General features: G+C 37.2%; 3 protein-coding genes across 3 annotated transcripts; 2 read left to right on the plus strand and 1 right to left on the minus strand.

Moving 5' to 3' along the window:
• Window positions 1–2,473: 2,473 nt before the first annotated feature.
• On the minus strand, window positions 2,474–5,375 carry LOC137944830 (uncharacterized). Its single transcript, XM_068790596.1, has 3 exons — window positions 5,173–5,375; window positions 5,018–5,083; window positions 2,474–2,662 (listed from the first exon to the last, which is right to left on the minus strand). Exons 1-3 carry the CDS (start codon window positions 5,218–5,220, stop codon window positions 2,615–2,617), a joined length of 162 nt encoding a protein of 53 aa, XP_068646697.1. The 5' UTR covers window positions 5,221–5,375; the 3' UTR covers window positions 2,474–2,614.
• A 115-nt stretch (window positions 5,376–5,490) lies between these two features.
• LOC137944829 (peptidyl-prolyl cis-trans isomerase Pin1-like) lies at window positions 5,491–12,078 on the plus strand. The gene is made up of 2 exons (XM_068790595.1): window positions 5,491–5,892; window positions 11,739–12,078. The coding sequence occupies exons 1-2, from the start codon at window positions 5,661–5,663 to the stop codon at window positions 11,861–11,863; spliced, it is 357 nt and encodes a 118-aa protein (XP_068646696.1). The 5' UTR covers window positions 5,491–5,660; the 3' UTR covers window positions 11,864–12,078.
• A 423-nt stretch (window positions 12,079–12,501) lies between these two features.
• On the plus strand, window positions 12,502–26,964 carry LOC137944831 (uncharacterized). The gene is made up of 7 exons (XM_068790597.1): window positions 12,502–12,798; window positions 13,157–13,753; window positions 14,560–14,756; window positions 25,485–25,723; window positions 25,804–26,003; window positions 26,448–26,573; window positions 26,651–26,964. Exons 1-7 carry the CDS (start codon window positions 12,646–12,648, stop codon window positions 26,747–26,749), a joined length of 1,611 nt encoding a protein of 536 aa, XP_068646698.1. The 5' UTR covers window positions 12,502–12,645; the 3' UTR covers window positions 26,750–26,964.
• Window positions 26,965–27,198: the final 234 nt, after the last annotated feature.

Genomic DNA, 27,198 nt, shown 5'->3' on the forward strand with positions numbered 1-27,198 from the left:
ATATACATAATACCTGCATAAACACTTCATAAACACTCCATAAAATTGTTTATACATTCCATAAACACTTCATGAAATTGTTTATACACTCCATAAAATAATCTAAACACTCCATAAACTGCATAACTTTATAAATAAACTCCATACAATAATCAAACACAACAAAATTAAATAAAATATCACTATCAATTTACAATCACCCAAATAAAAAATATAAATTCTTTAAATAAAATCATATTACTATTACATACTTACTAGAAAATTACAAGAAATATTTTAAATTTTTCTTAGGAAAATTAAATGGACCTCTTATTGCCTTTTCTAAGGAAATAAATAAAAATTAATAATTAATCTAATATATTATTATACGTAACGATAAAATTTTAATCACATAAAATGTCAAACACAAAATTACTATGAAAATTGCCTCATGCTCAAAGTATTATATCATCAACTGTCAAATACTTATTCAAAATTTTTCTATATGGTTTTCTAAACCATCTTGGCAAGAAAATCTTACTTGAAAAATTATAGGATTTTTTAAAAAGAATTTATAATTAGAAAAATATTTTGAAAAAATTCGAGGCACTAATGGTCCCTATATTTCTATTAAAAATGTTTTTTCAATATTTATTGAAAAAACTAGTCTCTGGAAACGTATTTCTACTAAAATATCTTTTCAATTTATTTAAGAGCCATGAGGAAAGGACAAAGAGTTTTTTTTTCCTTGTTTATGATCTCGCACGTAGGGGTGGCTTTGAATAAATTATATATAAAATTATGCATACATTTTTAAAAAATATAATGATCGGGGAGGTTCAAGATTGAATTTCAATAATGGATTAAAATGCACCAATATTAATATTTTTTACTCCAATTGTTGTCTAGCTTGTTTTGTAATTTTTGAATTTGGCCATAATTTATTATGGCCTCCTTAGTGCCCCTAGATAAAAATTTATATTCTAGGAAAAACTAAAAGTATTTTTCCTATGATACATATTCCCAAAAAAACCTTTAAATAAAATCTTATTACTATTAGTGACTTATTAGAAAATTATAGGAAATATTTTAAAATTTTCTTAGGAAAGTTAAATGGACCTTTTATTGTCTCTTCTAGGGAAATAAATAAAAATTAATAATCAATCTAATATATTATTATACTTATCGATAAATTTTTAATTAAATAAAATATCAAACACAAAATTGCAATGAAAATTATTTCATGCTAAAATTATTACAACATCAACTGTTAAATACTTATTCAAAAATTTTCTATACAGTTTTTTACCCCATCTTGGTACAAAAAATCTTACTTTGAAAATTATATGATTTTTAATAAAAAATTTCAATTAGAAAAGTGTTTAAAAAAACATGAGACACTAATAGTTTATAGAAAATTATTTATATAAAATTTATTTTTAATTTTTTCCAGAGGAAAAAGTTTTTATTTTATTTTATGATCTCACACGTGCGAAATCGCATGTGCGAGATCATCTTCTCGCGAGGAAGGGGGAGATTATTTCTCCCCTGTTCTGGTTTTCCGCCGAGACGACCCCGAGGGAAGGGGCTTACGGCGCCGGGGAGGATTTATCGTCGGAGATGACGGCCATGATGGAGTCGGCGGCGACGGCGAGGAGAGGAAGAAATCGAACGGACGGACACAGAGGCGGCCGGCGAGCAGCTGCGACGACGGTATAGATGCCGGAGAACAGCTACGACGGCGTTAGAAGCGGCGACAACAACCGATGGGAGGGGTTGGCGGTGACGAGGGGGGAGGAAAAATTTTTCCCCCCCTCGCTCTCGCTCCCGCTCCCGCTCCCCCGCTTGCTTGCGATCCCGTACCGATTTATGCCGATCCGACTCATTTCGAGCCGGCTCGCGAGCCAACGAACCGAACCTAGCTTCGGTCGAGCTCGGCTCGTTAAGGTAAACGAGCCGATTTCGGTGTTCGAGCTCGGCTCGAGCTCGAACAATGACGAATCGAACCGAGCCGGCTCGCAAACCGGCTCGGCTCGAAGCCACCCCTACCTCCAGCTACTGGACAACATGCGTGATGAGGAGCTCTCAAGATTAAGCTTTGCAACGAGGCTGAATAGAGCTACACTGCATAGTTATGTCCACCAAAGATCCAGAAGCACATTGAAGCAAAAATCAGTGGTATCTTTAGGAAACGGTGGCCTGTATTGAGAGAGATTTGACTTTGGAATGGAAGTGTTAATTCAAATTAAAGTAGCATTTTATTTCCCCAATTCTTTGACAAGCTCCTCCGGCCAGAAGTAGAGTCCAATTACTTGGGAACTTCATCAGCCTGTCAGTGCTTTTGTTAAATTTCTTGTTAAGACAGCACAATCACTTATCAGAAAGCTCCAGAAATTCACGAAATAACTCCAGAAATTATTTTCTGGAGGGGCAAACAATTATTTTCTGATTAAAGCTTCAACCGAACACACTGAACTCCCTTAAGAGTCAAATGAAAACCTCAACAAAATGGTTTTAGCTTGCGACTGTCATGGTTTGTCTCATTGAGACTACCAAAAAAATTAAGAAGAGCTATCAAGAAGTCTTCTGCTTTAAGTCAACCCTAATTAAAATCAAACAAATAAAAGCCCATAGCTCAATGGTGAGCCTTGGCCTCAGCCTTTTTCAGTGACTTTGCCTTTGCCTGAAAAGGAGAAACAAACACGCGTCCAGATGTTAGTCCAAAATGAATCATCAAATTTCTTTTTTTTTCTTGAAGTGGAATCAACTAGTTCAACCATAAATTTTTAAACTAACATGAACATCCTACTCGTTCGGGTTTTTTCTCTCTTTTTTGTAAAATATGTGAAACTTGAAGGTGGAAAGAGAGAGTGAAGGAGAAGAGAGTTGAGAGACGCTCTTGAATGAGCTGCAGCTCCAATGCTTTTTATTAGGCTTGGTTGATCAATTTACAAAAATACCCTTCTTTATATAAAATCACTTATTCAACTCCTATTCTAGTCTTACTATGAATATAAAAATTTGTACATAGACTATATCAAACACGTTGAATAAGATAGTGCAGTAATATGAAATAACCGATCATATACGATGACCAAAATGCCCTTGAACTGAAATTCTCACACTTTTCTTACAGGGGAGGCTGTTATGGGCATTTAATATGAATCGGGTTTCCCAAAACCCGATACATATTGAACATATTTGTTATGTCCTGCTGGTTATGCATTATGCAATGGAGTGATTGCCCCAGCTGGTTATGCATTATGCAATGGAGTGCTTGCACAGAAACTCAATGAAAACAGTAATATGAGCATATATATATCAATTTTTCTTAACCCTTCCTAAAATGGAAGGGCCTCTCATGCAAAAGGTGCAAAAATTACTCACGTCTTTCCAGAGTAACAGAAGGAGCTCAAAAAAACATACAGAGCATCTTGAAACAACAGAGAAGAGGACCTTCACCCAACAGAAAAGACCCTCACACGAAACAGAGGGTGTCTTTGAAATGAAGCCACCACTTCCTTCGGTTATAGAAGATCTTGACATAAGAAAGCAGACCATGGAGCACGACAGGAATCTAGGACTTGCACAGTGCCCCATTGATGGAAAAGTAAAGAATTCAATTCCAAATAGCAAGGTCTCCTAGTTGTAAGAGTGTTGAAGGAGCCATCATATGTACGGGGATTGGTAGAAAATGTTCTATGTTTCTTCATCCTTTTTTTCTGTAAAGGAAACAGCAATATCTGCTCACTGACGATGTCTTTTCAAAAGTATGAAAAAACTAAGACAAGTGAGCACAAATAACTTTAGCTTATGATAATGTTGAGGACCAAGAACCACATCTCATTGGACCTCGACCGTCAATAAGCATAGCTTGAAGATGCTCTCTAAATATTTTGACTTGAGTGACTTGAATTCAGGTACCAATTATTTCCTATGAGACAGATGAGTCAGTAGCCTCGCAAGTATGAGTCAATACACGGGGCAGGAAAGATGAGTCCTGAGTGAAGGGGGTATATCAATTGCCAACCAGAATCAGGCAAACAGTGTCAAGGTCAGGATCAAATCCTTCAAAGTTATAAGAGGACAGCTAAAGATTAATAGAATGCACATACAGAAACTTGGGACACAGCCAGGATTAGCGAGGTTTTCCAATTGCAAAGGGCTTAAGCATGCATATGAGGGTAACTTGACACTGTCATCCACTCATAACACTGCGACTTATTAAGATGTAGGAATTCAAGGCAAAGGTCAGCATGCTCCACAAAACTGAACAGGAGTTCCTAATGTACTGACAAATGAATCTAGAAGAACCTGCCCCTCATAGTCCTTAGACGTACTTTCGTTGATCTACACTGAAAATATTCTCCTTTTCAGTTAGATTGAACAAGTGAAGATAAGATAGACTAGGCATTTACTAAGATCATTCTCATCAATTTTATCAATAAAATTACTTTTTTACAACGAGAACTAGTGCTTAAGAAGACTTAATTATGGGGAACCGACTCAACTTACAACTGCTTCCTACTTTCCAAATCCTAAAAGAGAAGCAAGACCCGTGAAGAAAAAGCTATGTGTTTCCAAATGAATGAGAGCGGTTTCTGAAAATTGTACCACCAAACCTAATATGGATGGAAATAGGTGTGCATCGCACATAGAAATTAGCTTCCAATTATTTCCAAATAGTCGTCAACTTCGTCGAAATCCACATTAAAATCCAGACTATTGACAAGGTCCAAAATCCAAGCGCCTAAATTGGGATCAGACTTGACCTCAGCTGCTGCATCAATCGGTAAATCTGAACACATAAACGAAAAAACAAACACAAAGATTCGATAAACCCTAAAGCCTAAATGAGGATCGAAACCATAAACCACGACAATCCCCTCCATAAATGGAATCAGACTCAACGAAAATCCCCTCCAGTAAACCAAAGATCCACAAACTAACAGTCTGCAGTGTAGAAACCGCATCTGACCCAATAAAACGAAAGAAGGAGAGCGGGAAAAGAAGATATTCGAGAGTGGAATGCACCCACCTTGAGGTAGGAGAGCTTCAGGCTCCCGTACACAAGACCAACGGTGAAGGCCGAAGCCCGCGCAACCTGCAGATGAAGAGCGAGACCCATGAGAATCAAATAAGTCGCAGAGAACCATGGATAGACAGTGAAAACGCAAGAATTGGAACACTTACGAGAGCGAGACCGCTGGTGCCAGAGTAAGGACCTGCTGGAGGTGCCATTTGAGTTCCTCCTATGTGAATTTCCCCTGCAAATATCGGGACTCGGAGGATTGAGGGTGGGCGAGGAGCCTAGGTCTTAATGGCCACACGGGAAGACGCTTAAAACTTGATCTCAAAAATAGAAGGGAGTTTGTACCATCTGTCGTATATCTTCATTAGTATTTATCTTTAATAGGGACCCCAATCGTGTAATCGGGACCGTTAATATTCGTACACGCAGGAAGGGAGGGAGATCGCTCGATAAAATGCAAGAGAATAATGTCTCCTCTCTGAGCCACTGTAGACTTTACGATTTCTCGCGGAAGCCAACAAATGCCGTCGCAGTATAAGAAAAAGGGGCCGTCGGAGATAAGCCTGTGAGGGGATCGATCGTGGATCGGAAGAGGAAGAAAGATTCGTCGTTGATAGCGTCTGGTTGGAGGAGAGATAAGAAGAAGAAGATGTCGTCGGAGAATGTGCGCGCTTCCCACATACTCATTAAGCACCAAGGCTCCCGGAGGCCGGCCTCTTGGAAAGATCCCGATGGCAGCGTCATCAAGAACACCACCAGAGATGAAGCTGTCGCGCAGCTTAAGGCCCTCCGGGAAGATATCGTTTCAGGGAAGGCGAAATTCGGGGAATTGGCGACTCGCCACTCCGACTGCACCTCCGCCAAGCGCAGTGGTGATCTAGGTCAGTGTTCTTGTTTTGTTATTTGCATTCCGAGTGAGACGAGGAAATCCGGGCGTGTTTTTTTTTCCTCCAATGAACGGTTGGGTGCTTTCTGATACTTGGCGCTGGTTGGGACGTATTTTTTAGCTTTAGTTGATGTTGATTACCGGCGCCCCCGCGCCCCCCCCCCCCCCCCCCCCCCCCCCCGCCTTTAATAGCCTTGAGTTGTGCTATGTAGACCTGACGGACTCGGTTGCCCACTGTTATTTCCTTGTTAGCGGAAGATGTCCTTTTATATTGAAGTTGATAATTTTGTTTTAGCTTGTTTGGGTCTATCATCTCTGCTTGCCCCTTTCTTATGGCTGCGCTTTTCATGTGGTCTATGTACATTCTTGTTGAAATTACTTGAAGAGCTGTATTATACACTGCTAAGTGCTTAAGATGGTAGATAAAAAATCGGTGATTGATTAAGTACATGCGATTTAAAATATTGTTATTAAGATCTTTGTGAAAAGTATTTCATTAGATGATAGAATTCAAGCATCCGCCTCTTTGAAAACTTTCCATTGTCATAGTCAGATTTTAAACTCCAAATGAAGCATAAAAGAGAGTTTCCCGCATTGAATGAAATGTTTGTTTCAATCCAGATTGAAGAAAAACATAGAAACAATACCAAAAGAGTTGGAGTAATTGTTCTGATATTAGTGGTAAAGCCAATTTGATAGAGTCCAAGAAAATTAACTTTTTAAAGAAGAAGACTAAGAAACACCTTAGTAAGTATGAACAAAAGATTCGGTACTAATAGAATAAGAGAGTATGTTATGTCTTTGTTAAATCAGGTCACTTTGCAGAGCAGTGTATACACGAAAAAGGTAATGTTAAGGAGTATGGTGATAATGCAAGTACTCAAGCCAACATGACACTTGGGACTAGCTCAGTTGGACCTGATGATAGGTTAGTTACAACTAACATAAAGCTAACTTTGATATATAATCCAACTTATTGGTGGATTGACACAAGAGTAATTGTCTATATTTGTTTTGATATATATACACCAAGAGGTCAAAGAGAGAAGTGTGGTAATGGGTAATTCCACTATTGCAAAAGTTTTACATCCAGGAATATTCTCATTCTCCACAATGCGCAGCATATGCCAGATGTGCACAAGAATCTTGTTTACAGTTTCTTTTTGAATCAACTAGGCTTTAAATTAGTGTGTGAGTCAAATAAGATAATAGTCACCAATGGTGGGTCTTTTGTAGGGATGAGTTATGTTTCAGATGGATTATTTAAATTAAATGTACTTTCAGTTAAGAGTATTAGTCGATTTTTTTGACTTTTGGCATAGTAGACTTGGACAAGTAAATATTAATAACTTAGAAAGAATGATGAATTTGGATTTAATACTCAAACATAACATAGATGCAAAAAATAAATGTAAGATAAGTATCTAATCGAAACAACCTAGGAAACCATTTAAGTTAATGACTATATGTTCTAACTTACCTGTGCTTATACACAGTGACATATGTGAAATTAGTGAATTTTTAACTAGAGGAAGAAAAAGGTATTTTATTGCCTTTATAAATGATATGTCAAATTACTGCTATGTGTATTTAGTAAAGACTACAGATAAAGTGTTGGAAAATTTTAAAATTAGAAGTAAAAAATAAAACCCAAACATCAATAAAAAGACTTTTGTTAGATGGAGGAGGAGAATATAGTTCTATAAAATTAGGAAATTATTGTGAACAAGATAGTATTATATATGAGACCTAGGATAGAAAGAACCTAAGAAATCATTTTAACACATTCCTCATAGAGGATAATCCTTTGACATATAACTAATCTAGTAATGCATGCTTATGGGAGGAAGTAGTTAGAAGTGAAATGGATTCAATCTTTTCACACTACACAGATATTGACAAACTTATCTTCAGAGTCTAGGCCAATTGGATGCAAATAGATTTTTAAAAGGAAATGTAATCCTAAAGGGTCAATTGAAAAATACAAAAGTAGATTAGTTGCTCAAGGTTTTAATCAAAGAGAAGAGATTGACTTTTTCGACTCTTATTTTGTAGTCACTAGCTTTAAGTTTAGAAAAATGTTGGGAATAGTGTTTCTTAGTTGAAATATTCTCAAATTGTTAGAATTTCATGTATTTATTAAATTGTATCAAACTGATTATTTTTTACATTATAGGAAGATTTAGTAGGTACATGAGTGACATTGATAAAACTCTTAGGATGCTATTGAAAGACTTTTGAAATATCTAAAAAGTACCATCAATTGTGGAATACACTATTCTGGATTTCTTGCTATACTAAAATGGTAATTCTAATACAATAATGCTAATTGGATCGTTGATTACGATGATAGAAAAACCACTAAAATAATGCTAACTGGATCTCTGATTCCGATGAAAAAACCACTAGTATATTTGTATTTACACTAGGTGATGGTGCTGTCGCTTTGAAATCTTCCAAGCATACTATGATTACCGGATTCACTATGGAGTCTGAAATGGTAGCCTTAGAGTTGGTTGGTGGAGAAGCTGATTGACTTAGGGGTTTGTTATGAGATGTTCCCATGATGAATAAGCCAATTCTTGCCACCTTGGTTAATTGTGATACTCATGCAACTATAATAAAAGAAAAAAGTAAAAATTATAATTTAAAGTTGTTGAGCCATATTGAACTTCGATATAAAATTTTGAGGAAACTTATAAGAGCCATTTTGAACTTCGATATAAAATTTTGAGGAAACTTATAATCACTGAAGTTATAACCTTGAGTTATATTAGATCAATGGAGAATTTGGTAGAACATTTGATCAAGGATTTGTCGAGAGGACAAGTACTATATGCTTCAAGGAGAATGGAATTAAAACCTATTACTTGAGTCATCTTCTGTGGCAACCCAAATTAATTGATTGGAGATCCCAAGGCGAAGGTTCAATGAGAAAAAAACAAGCTAATTGAGTGGCTGGTAGGAGTACCAACAAATTAAAGTGAATTTATTTTACATCTCATCTGTATGAGGTAGGTGCACAACTGTATTAGATATGAGATTGGTTACCTTAATAATATCGACTATTATAGTAGGGTATGGAGATACTGTATACCCTTGGAGATATTATCGATGTGAGTGTGAGTGTGACTATGGGGTTACAATCTAACAAAATTAGTGCTTGTTCTCTAAGAGGCACTCACAAGACAAGATACTTCGCATGGTCGTAATGCACTACCGCGATGTAACTTATATGCAGGACAAACACTTAGTTGTTAAGTTCAAGATTTGTTCACTTAGGATCGTTATGAGTAGTGAAATATGAACTAGATGAAGGTTCAAGTTTTAAAGATACCTATCATCGAAAGTTGTAGTGTACTGATTGCTCATTCTTACAATTTTTTTTTTAATTCTGTCTTTTTAAATCATCTTTTAATTTTCAAATTTTAAAAAATGATGGGCAATTAGAATGTTGATAAAAGTTTGAGAACACATGTGCTAGAAAGTCTTGTGCATGCATAACTTGTCATTAAGACTTAGTTCCACATTGCTAAATGCAATAAAGACTAACAAGTTAATACCCTCTATCTTGATTATGTGTGAAACACATGCACGCATGCGAGTGAGGCACCCGTGTACATGTGTACGTGGTCTTGCATGTGTCTTTGCTTACCACACATGTACATGCATACACACGTGCTTGCTTGTTATCCAACTAAAGGCACTCTTCTTTACAGACTCTTCCTTGGTTGAAAAATGGTGTTCAATCTCCAATAAATTTGTCTCAAGCTATTTGAACTGAGCATTTTATTGCCATGGTCAATTTTTTATTTCTCAATTTTTTCCGTTGCTCATACAGTTGGATATAATAGGCTGATAATTTGGGATTGATTCTTTTTTTCAACTCAAAGGAAATATCTTTAGTTTGATGTCTTCACATAGATGATAAGTGTGTGGGCAGCTGAATGTCTTGATCTAATTGCACATAAGCGTGTGTGGTTGGTTTTCCTGGCTGTATGGAATTTTCAAACTTCTTAGTACAAGTTTAGCATTCTCAATTTCTGTATCTAAAGGAAAAAAAAAGGCTCAACTTATTACTGATATGTGATACTAGTTTAGTGTTTTAATAATTGCTAGAAATTCTTTAGGCAATGATAGATGCTTAGATGCTGATTGCTGTCTGCCAGCATGACTCCAGATATATGATGATGCTTTACTAAGCAATGTGAATATTGCAAGATTGTAAAACTTATAAATAGATCATAGAATAATGAAAAACTATGAAAGGAAACAAAATTTCATGATGTAATAATCAAGGTTTGTATTTTAGTAGAACATAAATATACTTAAGAATACTAGAAAATTGTGAAAGGACAAATTCATTGATATACTCATTCTGATTGGTGTTATTGGGGTTTAGATAGACTTAAAATGAAGAAAAACGATAAAACAATACAGATTGCATGATGGCCCTAGGAGTATCTCAGGCTATTAATCCATGTCTGCAATTTAGTGAAACATATTGAAGGCTAAAAAAAGGTTATGTGCTATAAAGTTTCATGAATATCATTTATTCCCGGAAAAAAAGAAGTTTCTCGTGAGTAATCAATTATAAGGATAAGAAGCCTTCTTGTTTCACCTACTTTATTCTGTGTCTTATGTCATGTAAGCTTTCAGTGAGGTGAGTCACGTGAGACATCAAGTATTTAACTTGATTGACTTTTATAAGCCTGAACATGGGTCTTGCTGGTAATTGTGCCGAGCTGCATGGCCTGTGATTCTGGTTTTTAAGAATATCAGTGGAAGTTGGTGGTTTTCTTCAATATGTAGTTGCGCAGATGCATGTTTCGTCTGAATAGATATATGGAACTTGGTTTTGCAAGGGCTTGTGGATGCTTTAAGTTCTTGGTGTTCTTTGCTCAGTGAATTGAGCACTCAAAAAGTTTGAAATCTACTTTGTGAAGTTTGTGGTGTATTTTGTTCATTTTAACGTATATTACTTCCCCAAAAGAGGCCCACGGTGCTATCTGAAAGAGAATTGGTCCCTAAGTGGAGGAAGTACAAATCCAGTAAGCAAAAACTTAATTGTGCTGTATAAACCAACACCTTATCAGGAATCTGATAATTTCATCAAAGACAACTGATCTTTCAACACCAGGACCAAGTGTAATGCCTTCAATCAGGAAGGAGCTTTGGCAGACAATCATTCTCAAAAACAAGTTCGGTGATCCATCTGCCTTGTTATCTGCCTTTGCCAATTTTCCTTATTCCATTTGGATCCTTGAGGGCCATGTAATGTAATTCTAAATGACTGCAATCAAGATTCCCCATACCTACATTCTCCAACATGAACACATAAAAGGCCTAGAAGAAACCATCTAAGATTAGACCAACTGTTGAATGATTCACTTGTCATAAGGTTTTACTGTTAAATTTGTGTAGCCTATTGATTATCTCCCCCGCTTCCTTTTTAATCTAAATTTATCAAACCCTTCTTCTACTTTTCTCTTTGGAACTCAGAACTCGTAGAAGAACCAAGTCTATTACCTGTCAGCATAATGTCTTCTTCTTCTTCTTTTTTGAGTCCACTTCCAGAAGGACATCTATCTGTTTTTCAAGCTCACTGAGCATTTGTAGACCAGAAGACCTTGGCCAAGAAGTTGTTAATAGTTCTTCCCTCTCCTGCGTGAGGTTGACTGGAAAGAAAGGATGCTTATTTCGATTTTTGTTATCCATTACATCTTCATGTGGAAGACTTTTAATTGTTCCTCTGGTGAGCATGTTTTGCAAGTAGCTATTAATTGCAGAAATCATTTAAGCAACGCCATACCTCATTCATGACGGTAATGATTCTTGCAGGTTCGTTTGGGCGAGGACAGATGCAGAAGCCTTTTGAAGAGGCAGTATTCTTACTGAAAGTCGGCGAGATCAGTGACATTGTTGACACTGATAGCGGAGTCCACATTATCCTCAGAACTAGCTGATTTTTTAGCTGGGTTGATGGAGGTCCAGCACCCAGAAAACCTGGATTTATCTGAAGTAATATTTACTCTTCGTTCCATTTGCATCATTAACAGATCTTTGACGAGATTTTCTCAGAATGTAAGCTAAATTTATCACGTTAAAACAATTGTGTGGATAACTGGAAGGCCGTGATGCCTGTGCTTTTTGGCTTTTTACAAGACGCATTCATTATAAATTTCATGACGCGTATGAAACTCAAACTCATTACTGTGTAGAAGAATTTCATTTTTGGCTTTTTAATCTAAAGTTCCGCAGGTGACATTGATGCGATCAAGTCAATCCAATGTTTGGCCACTCGATGGGTCAACTCGTGACTCTTGAGAGTCGACCAGGATTTCCAAGATAACGAGTCGGGTCAATAGGGCATAACCACCCTGCAAAATTGTCATCAAATTGTTTATAATATTATTTTTATACTAATTGTGAAGATTATTGTATTAATTTTTTATTTTTTATAAATTTGGGATTGAAATTGCGGCTGGAAGCGTGGGACGGTCTGCCGCGTCGTCACCCCAGATCATTCCTTGGGGTGACATGTGGCCTACGAATGCCGTCAGCTAATCAACTATCGAGCAATTCAAATTACATCACTGCCAGAACTTTAGGAAACAAATTGGTAATCCGCCAATTTCTCGTGCCGTTAATATCTGATGCATTTGTCTGTTGCTTTCCATTTCCAGTCTTCTCCTCCTTTCCAATTTCTACTTCGAATCAGTTACTGAGAGGGACGATCAGACAAGAAATGGGGGCTTCTTCGTCGACGGATCATGTCTCGGAGGAGCAGAAAGAGGTGGAGTCGCTTGCAGCTTCTACGGGATCTCTTCCTATGCTAAAAAATGTTTTTTCCAAGCTATGTAATCCGTCCACAAGCACAATTCCACTCGAGTCACTTCAGGTACGCTTATTCCTTAATTGTTTTTTCCTTTAATGTCGGATATCTTCCCGTTGGGTACTCAGTTTCCTTACCGGATTGGATTCTCTGTGGAACTCATATGTATATTTTATGTCTTGTAGCTTGTTGAATTGTGTTTATTGGGCATTTTCTCAGTCGCTCTTCGTTGGATTATTTTGAATTCGGGTGCTAGTTTGATCTGGATGTATTTTGCCTTGTGTGCGTTCTTGTTTGGGCGATGCTTGAATTTTGGTGCTTCAATAATCATACACAAATTTTACTTGTTCAGTTTGGTTGCATAGCAATGTCACCTTGTCCTAGAGCATGTTATTTAGTCGATGTTTGTTTTTATTTTTTACAGGAATGCTTTTCTTTAAGCTTCACAAACGTTCTTACTGAAGGGACCCCGATGCCGGCATGCTTTCCAGAACTCTTGGCTCATCTTGGTCCAACTATAGCTGACCAGTTCTTCGTGTCAAATAAAGGAGGCATCGTTTGGGTTGATTTTTTGAGAGGGTATGTCAGGTGCTGCGGGAGGGTATCATCTTCAATATCTCTGAAGACATTATACAAGGTTTATGCCGCTGTGTGTGTGAAAGTTGGTTTGCCTCTGAAGCTAGAATTTGAATCAGATGAGCCCGACTCTAAGATAAGTGGTTCCCTGCTGCCAAGTGATATTTTCATGCTTCTTTGGACTTGTTGGATTATGTCAATCACGAAGATAACTAAGAATGATGGAGTCATCCTTCCGGATATAAAAAACTTAGTATTAGCTGCCATTCAGTCATGCACTGTAGCTACAGGTGACTTAACTGAGGCGGCTTGGGAGGTTTCTACCACGCAAGAGCCTGTTCCTGCCCCAAAACTGCATGTGTGGGCCCTGACAACAGTTCCAGGCCTTGCTCACTGTCTCAGCCAATTCATCCATGATAGACTCCAAAAATGTGCCACTTCGATGGTATACTTCTTCATCTATTTTTTTTTTTTTTTGTAGCTTTATTTGCTTTCTGTAGTACTGAAGAAAGTTTACGTATGGAACAGTGAAATGGTTCTCTCATTTGTATGAAAATCTATGGTGCTTTTTAGAATTGCATACACTTAAAGGCCTGGTTCAAGGGCCTGCTGTGCATAGTGCAAGTCCTTAATTAACACAACTTCTGTTTCAAAAACAAAAAGAAAAACTAATTATCACAACTTGGACGGCAGTGCTTTCCGAACAAAGGCGAATTGCTACTTGAACATTGACCATCTGTTTAAATAATATGTGTTGGTCAGACAGCTAGAACTATCCTGCTGTTGAGTGTTTGTCACTGTCAAGCAATTAAAACACTGGGAGGAGCAGATGAACATCAATTGGCTCTGACAGCTCAATGGTTCTCTTTTTTCTTTTTTAAACATTCTTTTACTGGTAAAAGAGGCAATCATGCAGCTAATATTTACAAAATTCTGCATTCCATAATTTTCTGCCGTCGAGGCTCTTTTGTGATTTTTTCTACTCAAACAGAGCTGTATTAGCAAATTTTTTCTTTTCTTTGTATGAAACAGGTCACACAGCATTGTATAGTCTTACATTCAAGTGAGATAATCCTATACCTTCCATTGTAGAGTAAATATGACAGCTTCTCCACACTGTGTCATGTTTCAACTTATCTTTTCTGTAATACCTGTAGTTTGCATGCTTTCAGTTAAGTTTTACTTTACTGGTTCTGTTCTCTAATATATTTTCTCTGTATTCTGTCTTTATTTCATTGTTGCTATGAATAGGGTAACTCAGAACCACCTGTTGCCCCTCCTGATGAGACATTCTCCATGGAGACTAGAGAACATGATACATGTCTCTTGACATGTGGAACAGCCTGGGCAATCTCTCTTTCCTTGGGAAGTGCTTTTAGAAGTGAACTATTTCTAAAAGCATGCTGTCCTGGGAAACGAATGGGAGTATTTGAGGACCTTCTCTATCGGTATGTTACCTATAAAGCATTTCTTGTAGAGTAAGACAATTACTTCTATGTGGTATATTGAAAATAATAGTAGGATAGAGAAAAGAGAGAGAAAGCAGATGGGAGAAGAGCATGAGAGAGATAGAGAAGAGTGTAAGAGGAAAAACACTCGTTAGGGGGTAGATGTCGACCCCTTTCTGTATTATATATTCACTTTAAGTGAAATATCAAATCACAATAATTCCCCTTTATATATAAATCTCTAGAACTCTCTAAATACAACTCAAAATAAAATGAAAATTGAACCATAAAAACTTTAACAAGAAGACCAACTCACTACTATCCTATGAGGGACATACAACTATAGTAAATGATTGGAGTGCATATATAAAAAAACCCGACTTGTTATAAAAATTCACAAAATCTTGATTGCCTAAAGCTTTAGTAAAAATATTATCATGCCGATCATCGGACTTGACAAAAGGAGTAACCACTGCTCCACTCATTACTGCATCACAAATGAAATGGTAATCAATATTTGCACACTCATTTGATTTTCTTGTGGATGGACAATAATATTTGTACCTATTAAAAATCAGATGAAGGGTAGTTTCATCATTTTGAAGTATTTGTATTTTCCAGAATAGATAGTATTGGGCTCAAGCCCACATGACCAAGGAAGGCCCATATATCTAAGAGTGTTGGAGGATGGGCCCAAGCCCATAAGAAGGACTCACCATAATTACCACGAGCTAGTATCCGTATCACATAAGTTGGAAGATCAAGTGGGACTCACAAAGATAACCACAAGCTAGTTGGAAGATCAAGAAGGACACACAAAGATAACCACGAGCTAGTTAGAAGATCAAGTGGGACCCACAAAGATAGCCACGAGCTGGCATCTTTATCTTATGGTCACGTCCTCATAGAAGAGTTCTAGTTTGAGTTATGTTTGTCTTCAATTTATATTGAGTTATTTAATTATGCTAGGACTTACCTTTAAGTGTTAGAGTTTGGGTGTAATTGGAACAAGGGTAGTTTAATTGTAATTGGACTCTACTACCTTCCTCTATTATAATCAGAGTAAATTATAAATAGAGGTTCATGTACTCTGATTATAATAAGTCAATGAAGTATTTCTCTTTTCCATAAATTCAACATGGTATTAGAGTAGGTTCTGTGAGTTGACTCGGTCAACCCACAAAGGTAATGTGATTCTTTTCTGATCTATTATTTCAAGCAGTATAGGTTTCATATTTATCTTTTTTTCAGTCCCTACACCCGTTAGTTGTTTATGTTTTTCACCTCTACATTGAGCTTTTCATATTGCAAATTTATATTGACGGAAAGATATTCGAGTCTACTTTCCAAGGAAAAATCATTTTTTCCAATCAGAGTTATCTACAAAGAGAAATCGATATTTGAAGCAACGAATGTCAGATTACAAAAGAGGTTCGAGCAGTAGCAGAAAACTTCAACTTTTGAGGTATTTTATGCTATCACGAACGAGACTTTATATGGAGAATTATATATTAAAAGAAAGATTTGTAAGTCTATTTTCTTACCTATTCAACCAATTCTCGATCTGAGTTTTTATAAGGAGATATTGATCTTGGAAGAGTCAATGGTCATGCTGGCAAAAGGAGAAACAATACTAGATCGGCCAGATTACAGAGACCAAAATTTGTTAGATTATTTATCTTCTGATAATTATATTTTATGAAGAGAGCTTATACTTGGATGAAAGGTATTTAAGTCTAGTTTCAAAAGGAGAAAATTTTATGTCAAACTAATCTATATTTAAAGATATATTCTCATTGGAAGAATCAAAGGTCATGTTGGTATCCTGTTGCATTGAAAAATCCGAATTTAAGCCAATTGTTTTGCGTCACTTTTTGAGTTGCTATATTAGGAAAATATCTCACTTCTCCCTGTTTTGTGGGCTTATTACTACATATATGTTATTTGGGCTTATTACTACATCTATGATATTTGGTTCAAGCTGGAATCACTGCCATTACCTCCCAGCTTGAGGGGGAGAAGTAGAAGAAGTACAAGAAATAAGTATTTTATTCCATATGTTGTGGTATTTAATTACTCCTACCACTTGAGAGTCGTTGTCCTATGGAGGGACACAGTGATGAAGGAGTTTTATTATACTTTTGAGCATTGCGTATAGACCCACAACCTATAGAAGATAGGAGTGTGCCCTACTGGAGTATGGAGCAATGTCATACGACTTGGAGTGATTTTACTCTCACTTATCTTATGCCAGCAGGGTCTCATGGAAGAGCCACCAGCATGAAGGGGAGTGTTAGAAGATATGGAGGACTGCCATTTTATACAAAAAGATCCTATACATCATTTGCAGCAAGCTGGGAGTTCATGATGTTCTCTCACCCCTAGCGTGAGGGGGAGTGTTGGAAGATGGGCTCAAGCCCACACGACCAAGGAAAGCCCACATATCTAAGAGTATTGGAAGATGGGCCCAAGCCCATAAAAAGTAGGACCCACCATGATTACTACGAGTTGGCATCCTTATCACATAAGTTGGAAGATCAAGTGGGACTCACAAAGATAACCACAAGCTGGTTGGAAGATCAAGGACTCATAAAGATAACCACGAGCTAGTTAGAAGATCAAGTGGGACCCACAAAGATAGCCACAAGCTGGCATCTTTATCTTATGGTCACATCCTCATTTAGAGTTCTAGTTTGAGTTATGTTTGTCTTCTATTTATATTGAGTTTTTTAATTATGCTAGGACTTATCTTTAAGTGTTAGAGTTTGGGTGTAATTGGGACAAAGGTAGTTTAATTGTAATTGGACTCTACTACCTTCTTCTATTATAAATAGAGGTTCATGTACTCTGAAGTATTTCTCTTTTTCATAAATTCAACAGTGTTCAACATGTTTAGATACTTCTATGGTTCAAATCTGGTGTAATTTGAATTTGTATTTCAGAGATATAAGGGTTTAAGTGAAATTATAAGTTAGTGGGGCATTCTTGTAATTATCTCTCACTTAAGTTAATAAAAGAAAAAGGGGGTCATGCACGATCCCCAAGGAGAGTCATTTTGAAACTCTCTTTCTCATTCTCTCTATCTTTCTTCTCCTTCTCTCTTTCCTCTTTACGATCTTCATATTTTACCTTTTTTCATGACATTAGAGCAATAGGTCTTGGGTACAAGCCTTCATCTTCCATCTTCTTTCTTCTTTGAAATACATGGATTACAGAAAGGGGACTCCTTGAGGCTTGTGTGTGACTGGTTTCCAAAAACAAGACCTTTTCTTCCTCTTTTTTGTCAAAACCCAAGGGTTATTGGCTTCTACTGCATTTAAGTGCCGTCTAATGCTGAGAGAGAGTCCTAGAGGGGTTCTCTGACTTGGGACAACCCCATTCTGCTGGTGCACAGCCCAATACTGGGCCTTTCTACTTATGACATCCACTAGTAAGGTGATGTCAGCTCTAATCTTGGTTGTCTTGTGATATTTGCTGGTTGAAATCAAATATTCCGGTTAAGATTGGATTGAATCTGGTTTATTGTGCAAGTGTGCATAAAACCCTAATTTCTGAGAGTGGGGCCTACAAACGATGCACACCTATTTTGTGAGTGAAACTTTGTTGTTTTGATTATAATTATTGGGTGGTACATATGGCTGATTCTAGTGAAGTATATACTCCATCAAGGGAAGTAGAGAGTTCTGATGGAAAAGATACTATCGTTATAACCTTGGAAAAATTGAATGGATAGTATGTAATCAGTATGGGTGTATTTAAAGGCCTTAGCTGGTCTTAATCAGTATGAATGTATTTAAAAGCCAAACGGAAGTCTAACTATGTTTAAGATGATCCACATGTGGCTTATGGATGATGATTGGGAGGCAAAAGATTGTCAAGTTATGACTTGGATGGTAAACAATGTTGATTCTAAATTGAGGAATCAAATTATGAATTTTGAGACCACGAAAGAGATGTGGATGTCCCTTGAATCATAGTATGCACAAGAGAGCAATCTCTCTCGAGTATATGAATTATATACCAATTTCTTTGGTCTCAACAGAGGTAACAAAACTGTTACAAAATATTACAGTGAATTTCTGGCGGTATGGCAAGAAATGAATATCTAACATCCATTCTCAATAGATGAATGGGAATTGAGAAAACAATAAAATCAACGGTTGATTGCTAAATTTCTTGATGGTTTGGGTTCTGAATTTGATAGAGTAAAGACATAGTTGCTTGCTTTAGATGATGTGCCTATCTTGTCTATTATGTTCAACAAAATTATGCTTGCTGAACTACTGTTGTACCAAAGGTGCTTAAACAGTCAAGGTGGTGGGATGCTTCTGCACTTAATACCTCTTAGTTTTACAAAATCTTCTAAAGTTCGTAACAATGTCAGTAAGGGTAGAGGTAGAGATGGATCTGGTCGAGGTCGAGGTGATGCAAATCTATGAGAAAGTGTAATCATTATGGCAGGACAAACCATTTCTCAGATAAGTACTGGATCAAGTTTGGTAAATTAGCATGAGCCAACTTGACTATTCATGATAGTAGTGAAAACCCTATTGAGGTGGTAAGCACTATTATACCTAGGTCATCTGATGAAATGCACCAACTACTACATTAACAACAACAACAACAACAACTTGTACAATGTATGACTTAGTTGTCAACTACCTCTTCTTCAGCATCTATGGATTAGATTTCTACTCCTACAGCCACTTTGGCTAGTTCAGGTATGTCTGCACTACATGTGTGTCCTTCATCCCCCTTGTTCGTGACTCTGGGGCTATTACCCACATGTCAGGTATGTCATCTTTATGTTTTGAGTTAAAAGAGTTTTCTACCATTAAGCATGCCACATTAGCCGATGGATCTATACCCTAGTTCAAGGAATTAGTACTCTAGTTCCATATTCCTTCATGTCACCTCAATCTGTATTTGTTTTGAAGGTACCTCTAAATTTGTTGTCTATTAATCAACTCACAAAGTCCATGAATTATTCAGTAACATTTTATCCCTCTCATTGTGTTTCGGGATGAGGATGATATTGGTTCCGCATGTGAGAGTGGTGGATTATACTATCTGGACCCACTCACAACATTCCTTACAGGTGTTGCATTCTACAATCTGACCTTTATAGTGGCGTTTATGGTTAGGTCATCCTTCACCTGTGAAGCTGGTTCAACTTTTTCTTGCATTTCCTTCTAGTATTTTGTTTCAGTGTGAGTCTTGTCAGCTAGGCAAACATCATTGGACACCTTTTCCATTAAATCAATCTAAAGGCAATCACTTATTTGACATTGTTCATTTTTATGTTTGGGGTCCTTGTCTTATATCTAGTACTTTTGGTTATAAGTACTTTCTTTCATTTATTGACGATTTTAGTCGATGTACTTGGGTGTATCTCCTATCGGAGAATTATGAAGTATTTGATATGTTTCAACTTTTTTATAAAGAAATAAAAAATCAGTTTGATGACTCTCTTAGTGTACTTCACATTGATAATAGTCTGGAATTTATGTATAAAAAATTTGATCTATTTTGTCAAAGTCAGGGGATTATACATCAATCATCTTCTATTTTTACTCCACAGCAAAATGTAGTAGCTGAATGTAAGAACCATCATCTTTTAGAAGTTGTGCGTATTATGATGTTACATATGAATGTTCCCAAGTCATATTGGGGTGATGCAGTTCTTATTGCTTGTTTTCTGATCCATAGGATGCCTTCTTCAGTTCTTGGGAGGAAAAATTGTTCCACAGGTGTTGATGCCATTTGACACTTTTGTTTTCATTGTCTCCTCAAGTGTTTGAATGTGTTTGTTTTGCACATGTTTTTGGTCATTCTAGGGATAAATTGTCTTCTCCTGTTATCAAATGTATTTTCTTGGGATATTCTACTCAAAAAGGGTACAAATGCTTTTGTCCCTCTACTAAGAAGACATTTGTGTTTGCAGATGTGACATTTTTTTAGAATATTCCATTTTTTCCTTCACCTTCCACAGCTGTATCTCTATCTCCTACAGGCATAGGGGTTGTTGTTCCTATTTGTGCGAAGGATGTTCATGTTCCTTCGTCTGATGCCACTACAAGTATAGGCGGCGTGTGACACCCCATCAGGTCTCTCTCTCACACCGGATCATGGATCTTCCTTGCCTTTTGATCTTGAGGTAAGTGATTTGCACCTTCCTATTGCTCTTCAAAAAAGTGTGCTTAAAGGTACATGGTATCCACTATCTCATTTTGTATCCTTTGATTCACTTTTAGACCGTAACAAATAATTTGTCTTGCACTGTCTTCCTTTACTATTCCTTCTTCAGTGCAGGATGCTATCTCCTTAGTAGAAGCAGGTCATGGATATTGAGATGGAGGCTCTCTTGGATAGAGGCACCTAGGAGATGTGTGACTTACATCCTGATGCTACAGTTGTTGGATGTCCTTGCATATTTACTATGAAGTATAAGGCAGTTGGCTCCATAGGTGTACAAGGCAAGATTAATGGCCAAAAGGGTACCTTGAGACATATGGTGTTGATGTGTTTGAAACTTTCTCCCTGGTTGCTAGATTATCCTCTATGCGGATTTTGATATCTATAGCTATAATCGAGGGTGGTTATTATCTCAATTAGACATTAAAAATGTCTTCTTGTATGGAGACCTTAATGAAGAAGTTTATATGGAGCGACCTTCTGAGAAGGCTATTTATGATCTCAAACAAAGCCCTCGAGCAAGGTTTGATCTTCTTCTTCTTCTTCTCCTCCACCTCAACCTTCTTTTACCTCTACCATTCCAGCCACCACAACCCCTACCCACCTATTCATATCCTGCAATTTAGCTATGAACTTCCACTCCATACATCCACAATTACACCACATTAACCTAAACAAAATCATCCACCCCAACCCGATGCCAACCTAGCTCATTCTTCCTACTCTTACCACCCTATTCAATTCCCAATTCCAACCACCCATCCCCATGCTAATGTCCTACATGTAAACCCCAATTCCCAAACCACCCATACTTACTTATCCTACCAACCCGAACCTAGCCTCCCACCAAGTCAATCTTATTCCCCCAAAGTGTAAACCCTCATACTACTCTCACCTTCCAACTACCCCTTTCCCTCCGAAATCAAATCACTCCACACATGATATGCTACCACAATAAGTACACTCTCGCTCTTCCCACCAACCACTACATTACCCCCATGCACCACGTATACATCAGCCACCATCATACTTGACACAACTTCCCCTCATTACCCAATATCATCCATGTTTTAAACCCTTGCAACCAAGGATTGTCAAACTTGACATCCTATGTCCAAAACCAAAGATGTCCCTACTTTTTTACATGGATAAACAACTCTTATGTATCCAATCAGTGCATACAAGCCCACAAAGTTGTTACTCTCGATGAGGCTTGGCTGAACCTGAAAAAGGGTCAATATTGGAAAGCTAGGAGGACAAAATTAGAAATTCAAGGGGGACCAGCCTCCAAGGGTATTTTGGATATTTTCTTATTAAATAATCAAAAAGTCAGTCAAAGAAGATTTCTAATTCAAAAGGTCATGTTTAGTGTAAAGTTAGTTTCCTTTTAAGAGTCCTAGTTTCCTATTTTGATGTAGTTTCCTATTTGATGTAATTTCTAAAGTTAGAAAAGTCCTAGGGTCCTAGTCAAGGTGTTATTTAAGTCATAGTTAAAATAGGAGTTTCTTATTTTGAATGTATTTGAAAAGCTGTATAGAAGAGGCGACACTAAGGTAAATCAACCAATTGCCTAAAGCTTTAATTATTTTTCTTGTTTCTCTTCTCTCTCTCTCTCTCTCTCTCTCTCTCTCTCTCTCTCTCACTCTACCTTGCTTGTCTCTCTTCCCTTCTCTCTTATTTCAGCCCTCTTTACTTCTTTCTTTCAATTCATGCCTTGCACTTTTAAGAGAGGCTAGGACCTTCCACCAAGGGATTTCTGTCAAGGAGATACACCCATGTAGACTGACCAAAATCGGCAAATAAGGAAACAAAAAATTGGTGACGAAGGACCGTAGAATCCGGTCATGGACCCCAAATATTAGAATGAATAATTTCAAACGAATTACTACAACTTTGATGCAATGGGATAGTTGTCCTAAGGTGAATTCTGAGTTGACATGATCCACATTGAAATGATAGAGTAGAAGGCAAATATTGAAATAGTTGAAATTTTTTGGTTGGGGAGGAATGTCCTCGAGGCAGGTGCCAATGGAAAAGTGAAACAACTGCCTAAAGTGTTGAAGAGGATTGTTGTACTGAACCTTCCAAATGATAGAGCCTTTCTTTTTCAACCCTAGAATAATCATCCTCCTTGTTTGGAGATCTTGAAATACACAATGAATAAGAAAGAAAGTAATTGAGCACTATAATGATTTTGTTATCTGACTAATAGATAACAAGTTCATAGGAAACTTAGGCACAAAGAAGACAAGATCCAAATACAAGGATGAAGTGGGATTAACCATCCCACTCCACTTACAGAAGATGATGAACCATCAGTAAGTGTGACATGCTTGAATGAGGAAGATTGATTAAGAGAGAAAATATTGTGGACATACCTGACATGTGAGTAGAAGCACCATAATTAATAATCCATAAAGAGACTGGAGTCACATAGAATGCAAGTGTAACTGACCTTGCCATGGTAGTTCTGGTAGTGGAAACATTTTGGTTCATGGACGAGGAAGATGCAATTAACTGTGCTATGCGTTGAACCAACTATTGAAGCTCATCTAGCGTACTAGGCACAATGCCCACCACACTAGTAGAAGATGCTCCGCTTTCAGGAACACTTGAGTTGCACACTTTCTTATCACTGTGAACTCTTCCACCTCCAAATGCCTCCCTACTCATCCTCGTTCACCTCAACCATAACCACGTGGCGTCTCTGAACAATTCTGAGTTGGCTATATAAGGCAGCAGGCTCTATTGCCTTGTTTTACCTGCTGCTTGGTGGAATCGCAACTACTTCTGCTCACATTTACCCATTAAAAGCTTTGGTGAGTGATGAAATATCATATGTTATAAGTACGGATTGCCTCGTATTCAGGGCCTAAACCATCAAGAAATTTAACTACATAAATTTGTCCTTGGTTCTTTTGAAGTTCAGTCTCCTTTTTTTTTGTGTGTGTGTTTGAAAATGCTTGCAATAAAGTTCAGTCTCCTTAATAGTAATTAGATGATAAATTTCAATTTGTTGTAAAATACTTTGTAACTCGCTGAAATAATAAATAAGTTTATCGCTTCTTTTTAAGCGAAAAACCTGACATACAACTCATAAATCCTAGATAAATTGCTTTCTTGATCATACAAAGATTCTAAAGATGTCCAAATTTTCTTAAAGGTTTCACAGCTCATAACCTGTCTTCTAAATTTCGAGTTCATGCTATTAACCATGTCATGATTTAACTATCTTCTGCTTTCCGATCATCAGCCATTTAGTTAGGAGGATTATATCTCAAGTATTTCTTTTTCCTCTTAATCTTAAGATAAATCCGAACAGACCTTGACCAGCCCTAATAATTCAATCCATTTAACTTCTCTGTGGTAATTATAACAGTATTCTTACCCTCTCGATTATCACTCTTTGGTTGGTGTAATAATTTCACTGGAATAAGTCATTGTTTAGTACCAAAAGGCAACTTTATTCTCATGCCAAACATGTTGGAATACACTAACACACCAACCAACACCAAGAAATCACCAAAATACATAGTAAATGCCTGTGTAGAGGAAGTGGCCCCACACACAATTGAAAATTTAGGGCACTGGAAGCACTATTAAAGGTATTGTACTGCAACTATTCTGTAATGACAGAAATACAATTTGAGGAGAAAGTCACTTTAGAGGCTGATGCAGGCAATTTACAGGTCTGGAAGATCTGCGTCAGGCACAGGATTGCGAAAAAAACTCCAAAACAACCTTCTAGGGGCACAAAAAATTCATAAAAGATGTTCAATTGACAGCACACACCATTAATCCTAGGGTTATGGCAAAAGAAAGAAAGCAAAAAATGGACTTCAATCGGCAGAAAATCCTGAAATTTTCGTTTCCTAGAGAAGTCACAAACTTAAGAGGAGGGAAAGAAGGTTTTCGTAGCAACCAGAGAAAATAATAATAGAAAAGAGAAAAGAGAGAAAGGTGAAGAAAGAAGTGCATGAGAGAGAGAAGAGTTCGGAGTGGTAGCACTAGTTCAGGCTCAGAAATTGACCCTTTTTTTTACTATATATTCACTTAAGTGAAAAGAACATCAAATTACAGTAATGCCCCTTTACACTTGAACTTTAGGACCCTCTAAATACAACTCAGAATAAAATAAAAATTGAACCATAAAACTCTAACATTAAAACTAACTTACTATTATCCTATGAGGGACATACGACCCTATACATGTATTTCAATTTGGTATATTTGCAATTTCTCACATCAGTTGACTGTTGTTTCTTTGTCTGTTGAGTGCCATGATAAAGGAACACTTCAGCCAAAATTTTGCAGAAAGTCTAATCTCCTTCTAGTAGTTTACAAATGAGCAGGTCAAACACTTTCTAAGATCCTTAAACTATTTTGTGGTTCTTTGGATCAAACCCAGCTGCCATTATTAATGCACTTTCAATATTTTAATTTACATTCTGACATATTCTAGACACATTTCCCTTGAAGAAGGATTACTTACTGAAATGCTATTATCTGATTTTATTGGTCTAAAAAATGCAGATCTTCTCTTCATGGGAAGGGATTAAATCGATTCTGGTTTGGTGTTGATGGTTACAACGCACCCTTGTTGATTTTGATATCTGCTAGTTCCTCAGCTACTGACAAGGGTGACGTTCATGCTGAACAATGGGTCATTGGGGTCCTCGCTCAAGGGGGATTTGAGAACAGAAATAGCTTCTATGGGAGCTCAGGAAATCTGTATGCTATAAAACCAATTTTCCATGTGTTTCCTCCTTCTGGTGAGCAATATACATTCTCGACCTGTGTTTGCAACTCTTTATGATGTATATGAATGAACATGAATGTCACTCTTATACAGGGAAGGATAAGAATTTTGTGTATAGCCACTTACATACTGCTGGAAGAGTATATGAACCACGTCCAAAGCCAGTGGGTATAGCTTTTGGAGGTACTGTGGGAAATGAAAGAATTTTTATAGATGAAGATTTTTCACGAGTCACTATTCGTCATCATGCCGTTGATAAAACTTATCAACCGGGCCCTCTTTTCCCCAGTCAGGTGATCATCGTATATCAGTCTCTGTTTTTCATGTTTGCATAATATATGCTTGTAAAAGCTGCTGTGTTTTCTTGCTATTTTCTCTTAAAGGGAGCCTGTTTGAGTGATTGGAGGTTTGTTCTCTGTAAATTTACCAAAATGGCTGCAGACTGGTTTCTGTATGTTCCTTCCAAATTTAGGATCTTGTTCTGCATCTAGGTACTGTTCTTGGTGATGGAATTACAAGAGGCTTTATTTCCATACTGTTAACAAGTAGGAACCCAGCCAGCCAAATTCCATATCATGGATGGATTGTGTTCTGAGATTGGAAGGCTAGACATGTATAGATGGTGATGATAGACATCGGATCAGAGGATTAAATATATCTTATTGTCTGGAAAAGTTGTCATTTTTCCCTCCAAAGTACTAGGTCTTATTTGTGGAACATGTGTTCTTATTGAATAGGGGTTTCTACCTACTGAAGCATCTGTTCTGGAGGTGGAAGTATGGGGCTTAGGTGGGAAAACTGCCAAGAGCCAGCTGGAAGCATATAAGAAGAGAGAAGATCTCTTCTCTGAACAGAGGCGCAAGGTGGGAAACTTGCCTTTTCACTTTCCTATTTTCTGCTCTTCCTTCTGGTGCCAAGTATTTTCATGTTGGTGTTTCAGGTTGACCTGACAAAATTTGCTAGCTGGGAAGATTCGCCTGAGAAGATGATGATGGACATGATGGCTGATCCTAACAGTGTACAGCGTGAGGATCGCTAGAAACCAGTGTTCATACTCCAGTTCCTGTTCTTCTCCTATCTGGTATCTTAACTCCGACATAAATTGAAACTGTTTGTATCATGTATGTGTGTATCTGCAACTTACACCCACAAGTAACTGTGATATACATACTCCATGGAAAAATCCAACTTGGCTTTCTTTGTTAATCCATGTCAGAAAAGAAATAAAAGGGTATCTAACCATCTTTACTGCAATCTATCTTTCTACTTGGTTGCTCCTGGATGATGTATATAACATGTCAATGGCATGCATGTTGGACTGAAAAGGGAGGAAGAAATATACATTACAAGAATGTAGAGAATTAGACCTGGAGAAGTTACAGAGTCAAAGTAGCTCTTCCATAATGCCTCTAATACTCTTCTTGATTCATGATCTGATAATTGAGAAACATCTAGGGAGATGAAAGATTTTAATGGACGACCACTTAT

This window comes from Aristolochia californica, unplaced genomic scaffold, assembly GCF_029961685.1.
Source record: "Aristolochia californica isolate CCGP_79_NKW_82.1479 unplaced genomic scaffold, dmAriCali1.0.hap1 SCAF_11, whole genome shotgun sequence".
NCBI lineage: Eukaryota > Viridiplantae > Streptophyta > Magnoliopsida > Piperales > Aristolochiaceae > Aristolochia > Aristolochia californica.